Source organism: Ornithodoros turicata, chromosome 6 (assembly GCF_037126465.1).
Source record: "Ornithodoros turicata isolate Travis chromosome 6, ASM3712646v1, whole genome shotgun sequence".
Classification (NCBI taxonomy): domain Eukaryota; kingdom Metazoa; phylum Arthropoda; class Arachnida; order Ixodida; family Argasidae; genus Ornithodoros; species Ornithodoros turicata.
Window position 1 is genome coordinate 13,214,046 of NC_088206.1, and position 9,146 is coordinate 13,223,191.

General features: G+C 44.3%; 1 protein-coding gene across 2 annotated transcripts in view; it reads left to right on the forward strand.

Annotated features, from left to right (window-relative positions):
- Nucleotides 1-6,750, forward strand: part of LOC135399146 (uncharacterized) — a 32,276-nt gene extending 25,526 nt beyond the window's left edge. For both annotated transcript variants that reach the window (XM_064630883.1, XM_064630882.1), the window contains exons 30-33: nt 458-506; nt 1,284-1,390; nt 1,495-1,801; nt 3,444-6,750. In XM_064630883.1, coding sequence (XP_064486953.1) covers nt 458-506; nt 1,284-1,390; nt 1,495-1,801; nt 3,444-3,758 — 778 coding nt within the window. In that variant the 3' untranslated portion in view covers nt 3,759-6,750. The remainder of the gene's footprint in view (nt 1-457; nt 507-1,283; nt 1,391-1,494; nt 1,802-3,443) is intronic.
- Nucleotides 6,751-9,146: the final 2,396 nt, after the last annotated feature.

Here is a 9,146-nt window from a genome sequence, read left to right on the forward strand (position 1 = left end):
TTGGCCAAAAACGAAGACGCAAAAGCGTTAGGACAGACCTCTTCTACTCAGAGGAATAGAAAATGAACAATGCCCATATTTTTGGCTCAATATTTTAGTTGGTTGATTTCTTTTGATACGAATTTCGGATGATACCAATATTTTCCGTCACCTCAAGAGAGAAATTCGCTGGTTGTGCAAACAGAGTCCGAAATATCGAGCGACGGAGCTGCACGGCGTCCGAAATTTTGGACGTTCTTATACATGAACTCTATGGGACCCGAGGCCGTTCCGCGAACGAGTCCGAATAATCGAGCATGTCCGATTAAATCGGGGTCCGAAAAATCGATCGGCGACTGTATATGGCTACTGTGTGCGTATAAAAGAATACTTGAAAAAATTATTTTGCTCTCTAGTTACTAGCAGCCTTCTCGTTATCAAACCTTCTCGGTTAATTGTTTTGAGCTTATATTTCTAGCCTCGTTGACAAGGAGAACTGCGAAGTGAATCGAGGCTTCTTCGAGAATGTAAGTTGTTGTCTTTGTATTGAATCATATCAGTGGCGTCACTAGGGGTGTTTGTGGGGTGCGGCCCTTACCGGTTGACTAGACTGAAGGGGGGTGACGTGCCGCTCCAATACTGCCACTTCCTCTCTTTCTCTGCAGCACGATGACACCAAAAACAATAGGCTGAGCCCTGTATGAGCACTTGATTTTTTTTTCTCCGTGTAGTACGATATTGTTATTTATCGTGTACCGACTGGTATGGAGAGGGATCCATTATTTACGCAAAGCTCCCACACCAGGTGGCGCGAACCCTAGCGACGCCACTGAATCATATAACCCTCATGGCACCTAGAAACTAAGGTGGCGAATAGGGACGTCTCAAACGACTGAGCACCAATGATAGACACAGTAGCCCTAATGCGTTACGCCTATGGTCTCTCGCTTACGAACTCTATTCTATTCTCACGTGTCACAGTAAAAGGTGTACAGTGAACCCTCGTTATTATGACCATGAACGTCTCTGAAAATTTTGGTCATAATGCGGAATTGTCATATTAACAGGGCGATTTGCAGAGGTTTCACTGCATTGTACCCTAGGAGTATGGTCGTAAACTGCGTATGTCAGAGTATCGGGGGTCATATTAACGAGGGTTCACTGTACACAGTACAATACCCCTTCCTTACGGAAACGGAAACAATACGCAGAGATCTTAGGGCATCAGAAACAGAAATAATAATATTTTCGGTAATAATCCCTGTCACATGCATTAATTCAAACGCTGCTGCTAATTTTTGCAGGTGGTCGTCTTCTGGATGGACAGCAATCTCTCTGTAGAACCACTTGAAAACCTTTTTCGATCCTACTTGCCTGACATTGGCTACTGCTTAGGACTGGTGTTATTTTGGTGAGGAAATTGATTGCCATACTTTGGGGGGGGGGGGCATTGTGTGCATCAAATGCTGACCTTACTACTTTGACTGCCGCTTTGTGTTTTTCTACTGTTTGCAGTTACCCGCATGACCCAGATAATCAAGGTGGCCCCACGACAGACGCCGTGCTACGGTTTGCAAAGTGTCTCACGACTTCGTTCTGTCTGCGCGTGTCGTCTGCACTGCGAGACCAAGTGTCAAATGGACGACGCCACGCAGAACTTATTGACATCTTGTTACGGCTCTCTGGAACGGGTCAGCTGCTACATCAGATTAGACTGGTGGACGAGACTGCCGGCTGGGACGCTGCTGTTCCACCGAACAAACTTCGGGAACAGATCGTACGCTGCCTGCAGCAGGGAGCAGCCCGCAAGACGATGCTGAAGGTGATTAGGCAAATCCTTGCCTGCGGTTTGCGTTCACTCGTTCAACCTATTTATGTAATGTATCTGCATATGCTTGCAATATCTTTGTCAATAGTATACAGGGTGTTCGGTGAGGAAGTGTTATTTAATTCCGTGTAAGCTGCGTGACACAACAATTCACAACTTGTTGGGTGACGCTCTTAAAAGTTTTTCTCACATCCTGTGGTGGTTTGCACGGTGTGTCTTAATTAAGCTAATTTTGTAAAGCTTTACTTAAAAATTAGCCAAGCGATGGTAGAAATTTTCTTTGTGAATTTTGGAAGCCTATGGCAAATAGCACAGTATTCCAATCACAGCCACAGGGTTTCTCATAAGATTACCTTGTTTACTCTATGTGGCGTTGGTAATGCCCACTAATGAAATTAAGAGCAGTACTTCTGTATAAATGGTACTAAACTTAATATACTTCCTCTTATATTAGCCATAAGGGTAGTTGTGGTACATATAGTAACATTTCACAAAACTGCACCAATGTGACGCGCATTGAAATTCTGATTATGCTTTAGTGTTTGAATGGTCGAATCATCTCAAATGGAAACATCGGTTTGAAACATCATTCAGTGTAAGACTGGTTAATATATTGGTGCCAGATACTTGAAAGTATTTGGACAGAAAAGCATTGCACTTGGATTAGAACAAGTGGGAAGAACTCTAGTTTGTTCATCACTCAATCTGGCCTCACTTATGCATAGGGTTTGTGGTTTTTGGCATTTGCCGAAAAATGCCGAAAAACACCCCCCGAATGTTTTTTTTTTTCAAATTCGGAATATTTGAAAAAATCCGAATACACAGTGTACTATGTCAGCTGCCATTCTTTGAATAGGAAAGAGAAATCCCCGTTGGAATGACCCACTTGCGGACCGTAGGTCGAGCCTGGCATCAGAGAGTTCTAGTGCATCGTACGCTATCGCCTTTGCGTACGTTCGGGATAGCGTCGGTGGTCCTGCGCACGCGCAAAACGCAAACAGAGCCTCGCGCAGTGCTGAGAACCACAATGCTATTCCTTACGTACGCTCAGGCAATAGCTAACACTGCACTAAAACTCACTATTATCTTCGGACGGTGCCCTTGTTTGGTTGTGCTTCAGCACTTATAGAAGGATGACCTGCTTGTGAGGAGGTCTGTTATCGCCAGGAAATGTTCGGAATTCCCAAACGGTTCCGAAAGCCGATCAGCGACTCCCTAGCCTTCTAGTTCGACTTTGTACTCTTTAAACTCTTCTGGCAACACCCCTCCAATAACAACTTAGACTCACCCTTGTTTCAGTTTCTGAGGCCCGTTAACACACGGTCAAGCCAGCAAGACCTTCGTCTGGAATTGAATAGATGCCCGCATTCGGGCATCTATTTTCAGGGTGGAATATATCTGCCGAAAGAATCCAATTTTTTGTGAACCACATAAATGCCGAAAAACGCCCCCGAATTATCTTGAAAGAAAATGCTGAAAACCACAAACCCAATGCATAAAATCATCATGCATTTATGCATCATCTTCACCAGCTCGCTTGCTTCCTAGCAATTTTTTCATTTTCACAAACCCCACTTATGCACTACTACTAAGTAAAGTATTGAGCCGCATTCTACAGTGTCAAACTTGCATTTAGATTCCTAGCACTGAAGTGGAGCAACTAACCAAAGCACTGCTGGCGGAACGGGCCAACATGGCGTCACCCAGTGTAACGACACCCAAGGACCCCACCCCCACCTACGACACAGTAGTGTTTTCCTGCGGACACCAGCACACGGCGTCATACCTGCGCACCTCCCTGCTTCCAGAACTGGAAAAGAGCATGTTGACCAGCATGCCTCGCCCTCTGCCTATCACAACCAAGCTGCTCTTGAAGAGCTACGAGCTTGAGGGCACCATTCCACTTGCCTGCCCACGTTGCGTTGTTGCAGAAGTGAGAGATAACTGGTGAAAATGGTGATGCGTTGAAAGAACGATTCATTGTAGACCTGAGTGTGCCAGAACAGAGTGCATTTATTAACATCGAAGGGCTGTTGCCAAAATTTGACGTATTGGATGTTTGACCATGAGTGACAAATCAGTTTCTAAGTTCCTCAACCATGAACTGCATTTATAATGGTGGCGTCAACGTACGGCCACTTTGCCAATGATCTCTCGCTCTCTAAATGCAGGCTCCTGCATTGTGTGGAGCAGCTGTGATAAAAAGGGTACGTTTGCAGGAACCTATGAGATGTTATACAGACATGTCCGTGACAGTGTAGATAGCAGAATTAAACGTTCAACGATGCAGCAGTGCTGAAATGGGGTCGGCTTCACAAAGAGCTCGTGCGACGGAATCTGTCGTACCTCCGTCGTACGGGAAAGTTACGACGAAGTGTACATTCACGAAGGGCGCGCGTCGCAAAATCTTCGCAGCTTACGGCGGAATCCCGCGAGAGCTCCCGAGCAGTCTTACGAAGAAAGATGGTGGCGTTATTTGGCAGCGGTGGATTTGGAGACGGCAAACAAAGACTCCGTAATACGCGCCAACGCATTACACTTTGCCACAGAACCTTCGAGACCATCCCCGAAGTGACATTGGGGCACTTTTTTGCTTGGTAACCTTCAACAAATGCTTCAACTTTGTGCTCCGTAAAATCGGGTCGCAGGGATTTTTCAAGCGTCCCCTACACTCCGCTAAGACACCCCCAACACCCCTCCAAATTGTCTGCAAGAAAGGCAAAAGAAGCCATAAAAGCTGCAAAACTGGGTGCCACACACCGCTTACAAAACACCCTCACCCACCCCCTCCCCGAAACGAACATACTGGGAATATATTTGCTGTGTCATCGAACGCGTTTCGCCTGCGATTGCATGGCATCCATTATGGCTACCGAGAGCACGTGCAGTAACACAACATTTGGGGACAAACAACTTCGTCTTCTTCTTAGACCCTTATTGGTGCGATTACAAATTTTCGTCATCGTTACCATAGCGAAAACATAGTCTCGCACCCTTTGGCTGTGTCTCTCTGAGGTGCACGTGACAGGAAGCGAGCAACTTCCTCTTCCTCGTCAAAGGGATTACCCTCTCCACTGCGATAGTTTTGTGAATCGCGCTTACGACGCCGTCGTCGTACGTGCGTCGCAGGCTACGACGTCTTAACGCATCTTAGCGTAACTTACGATCGCGTTTGTGAATCCGACCCCTGATGCATAGCATTTGTGCCAGATGCGAGAATAATAATGTAGCTGTAAATGTTAGTTTTAGATGTCTGATGTATTATGCTGTATTGTCTTCCTGTAGGAAGCTCATTTATCGTGTATTTGCATGAGTGACATTACCCCAAAATACTTCAGCTGAGGGTGGGTAAAATGTTATGGGTTTCTGTTAAGATGTGAACACTCAATGTCAGGTCTCAGCCACCGGATATTCCAAGGCAGATGACAGGGTCGATAGTTATAAAATGATATAAAATAATATAAACATTTATAAACTATATATATAAACAATAAACTATTATTATTATTAGTCTTCTGCTATGTGCGCGGTACGCTGCTCCCGATATACCAGCGCCGTGTGGTTGTCACAGGGAACTTCTTCCCTGTAATCTGCTATTTGCTGTATCTTCCACCAGAATATTCTGAGGGGATGTCACTTGTGTGAACACATGGTTAGTGTGGCACATGCATGTCTTTGCCATGTAGAATACAGTCGCCAACCGATTTTTCGAACTCGTAGAAGCCACGAAATTAGTCCCGATTTTTATTGAATTGTGTAAATCCACTTGATTTCAAAAACCTTTACTCAGAATATTCAAAGTGACTTAAAAACTGAACCTATACGGCTCTGCTTTGCTGCACAAACGTGCAACAACATATCGCAGCGAATTTCTGAGAGTTTATCATTAGAGCCTGAAGTTTTCGGGAAATATTTTTTTCTAAATTCGGGGGGTAAAAATCGGGTAAATAAACATGTGCTAGCAAATTATGCGAATTCGGGTGGAAAAACTTCCAGTATGTTATATTCGGGGAGAAATCGGGCTCAGTTACTCAAACTAACGGTACTGGTTTGGTACAAATGCTGATGTAACTGCATTTGCTGACAAATAAGTAAGTTAGTGCATTCCTACAGAGATCCCAGTGAGGGCAATTTGCCGAGTAAAAATTGGGTTTCACCCTAAAGAGGCAACTTTCAATTCGGGGTGCAAATTCGGGAGAATCGGGTAAAACCCTAAAACTTCAGGCTCTATTTATCATCAGTGTAGTCTCCACAGCAAGGATTGCCCCAGCGGAACAGGGCACATCAACAACATCCTTGTCGCTGCTGTCGTTTTCACCTTATTTGTGTGTGTGTTGTCGGTGCCGAAGACGACGTTGATGTTAACGCTGCTGAAGTATCAAATAGCAGCATCACGTTAGTCTCGATTGTTGATGAATTTACGTCTTCGCCACTACTAAACACGTTTTAGTAACATCACTGACACACTTTAAGTTGAGGTCGGCATTTGAGTATGTCGGATACTCAAAAATACTCTTAGTCGAAGACGCGCATATTGAAAGATAAGCTCTTGCAGTGCGTCTGAAGCGGAGCATTCGGGCTCTACCTTCACGCATGTGCCATGTTGGGAATGGTGAATTGCCCTCGTGTCGTAAGAGTAGTACGAATTATCGGGCGTGGGAGTACATTTTTCTGCAGTATTTCTGGTGCTTGGGAGACAGTAAATCCCAAAAACCGTGCAAATTTGAAGCGAGATGAGTAGAATAATCAAGCACATCTTCCGAGGTACAGTCCGAATTATTGGAGGCGGAAATACATTGGTCCTATGGGGCGTTTGACGTGCCAACAATTTTGTCCGAAAAATTGGGTCTGAATTATCGGTCGTCTGTAGTCAGTCGGTCGTCGACTGTACAATAGAGAAAATCATATGATACATTAAAGAGACAGTCTGAACCCAAACCAAACATTGTCATATGCTTTTTATGATGCACAGAGTCACCGTGCAAAATATTTAAATTAAATTCACAACCATTTGTTTATGTAATTGAATTTTACAGTCAGCGCTTTTGTTGCTGTGATGTCACTGTCAGTAACTTCAGGTTTTTGTACTGCCCAGCAGTCAAGCCGCTGCTTCCAGACAAAACTTGCGGATTACGTTTTACCACTGACATACTAGATTATAGCGACCACGTCATAATCGGCAACTCCTACGCAGGAGCCCCTCTGCACTATCCGCTAAGGGTGCTACGCGTTCGCCTGCGAGGTCTCATCATGATTTTTGAATTTTGACATGCGGAAGCGGACGTACGATCATAGCAGACGACAGCAACAGTTCCCATGAAAACGCGTAGAATGACGACGATAATCAATTTACAACTTTAGCAAGAACGCATCTCCCGTGGGGCGTGCACCGCTTGTACAAAAATCCGGAGGAAAGCTTAAGTAAAAGGTATTATAGCAATTGAGGAAGCAATAAATGGGCCGATGAGTAGCGCCACCGCTAGCCTCCACATCTGGTGCTGGGAAAGGGTGCAAATGACATGGTCGCTATAATCTAGTAGGTTGTGGTTTTACCATATCTGAAAACAGTCCTCAATTCTTGTGTCGTCTGCCAAGGTGTGGTACCTCATGCTGATGCCAACTCGAAACCAAACTGGATGTGAACAGGCCATTCGTTCTTCTTAGTTCCATAAATAACTTCGATGCTGTGTGGGATGAAACTTTGCATACGACATCAACACACAATTTTTGAGTACAATAGAATCCTAATCTCAATGGCAGTTGACAGCTCCAGACTGTCTCTTTAAGTCAAGTAAATTATTAATAGAGCCTGAAGTTTTCGGGAAATATTTTTCCCTACGTTCGGGGGGTAAAAATCTGGTAAATAAACATATGCACTAAATTCATGCAAATGCGGGTGAAAAAACTTCCAGTACGCTAAATTCAGGGAGAAATCGGGCTCAGTTATTCAAACTAACTGTAGCGGTTTGGTACAAACGGTGATGTAACTGCATCTTTCTGCCAAACAAGTAAGTTAGTGCATTCCTACAGGCATCCCAGTGAGGGCAATTTGCTGGGTAAAAATCGGGTTTCACCCTAAAGAGGCAACCTTCAATTCGGGGTACAAATTCGGGGAAGAATCGGGTAAAACCCTAAAACTTCAGGCTCTAATTATTAAATAATTAATTTGTTTCGTGCCCTCTTCTGTTGACAAACAGCAAAAATGAACATTAACGTGGATAAAGCTTGAGAAAACTGTGCCCATACAGTAGAGCACTGCACGGGCTCTCGGGTAAGCCCGACGTGGGCCGGGTAAAGCCTTCATGTTGTGGGCCTGGGATGGGCTCGGGTTTGACTTTATGGGCTCGGGGGGGCCCATGCATTGCCGGTCTTAGATGAGGCTCGAGCCTCCATTACCCCGCTCTTTGTTAGTCACAGTCAACTTTTACAGCCCATTACACTGGGCCGGGCAGCCCAGAAATTTCTCGGGCTCAGGTCGAAAATCGTATAAATTTTTTGGGCTTTTGCCGGGCCAGGTATCAATCCATTACGCTGGGCTCAGGCTAGGACTAACCCAAGAATGCGGCCCGTGCAGAGCTCTACCATTCAGTACACAAATTGTGGCTTATTTGTGAAGTAGCATATAGTGCAGTGATTTTGTAAATATGTAATATGGTTTAAATCTATTTTTTTTTCCTCATTACTGTGTACCAATGAGTTGGCTTTCCACTTCAACATTTTCATACCTCTGTGTCTGCATACTTGTTTAACTAATTGGACAGTGTTTTGAACCAGAAGTTGTGAACTTAAATCACGATTACCAGCGAATGTGGAAACATGCACTTTGTTTTCGACGGTTGTCTCAATGTTTTGGAGTTTTAGCCACTGTTCCATGTTATATGCATTTGAAATCACAGAACGTCCCATACAATTGTAAATACACTGTAAATGACAATACAATTCAACTCCTCCTTTTCTATAATGTGTATGTGATGCGTATTCTTTTGCTTGCTTGCTTTTTTCACAGTATGCCCTTTTTGTGAAAATATCGTGGAACTAATCAACTGAGCTAACTAATGCGCATGCTGAAACTGGAACTAGAAGTCGTTGCAAAATGACGTTCATTACTGTGAACTGTAATCACATAAAAAAAAAAGAAAAAAGGAAAAAAAGCATATTCCGCGCCCTCCAGGATGTGCAGCATGCCAAAGACAATGCTGCACAGGTGCAGCAAGACATGGCCAGCAAGGGGGTTCTTATAGTGATGTAGCATCTCTTCCTGTTCAACCTGCGAAGCAAAAATCGAGGAAAACAGAGAACAAGTCGTCGAGCTGAACAAAAAGCGAGACTACACATTGAA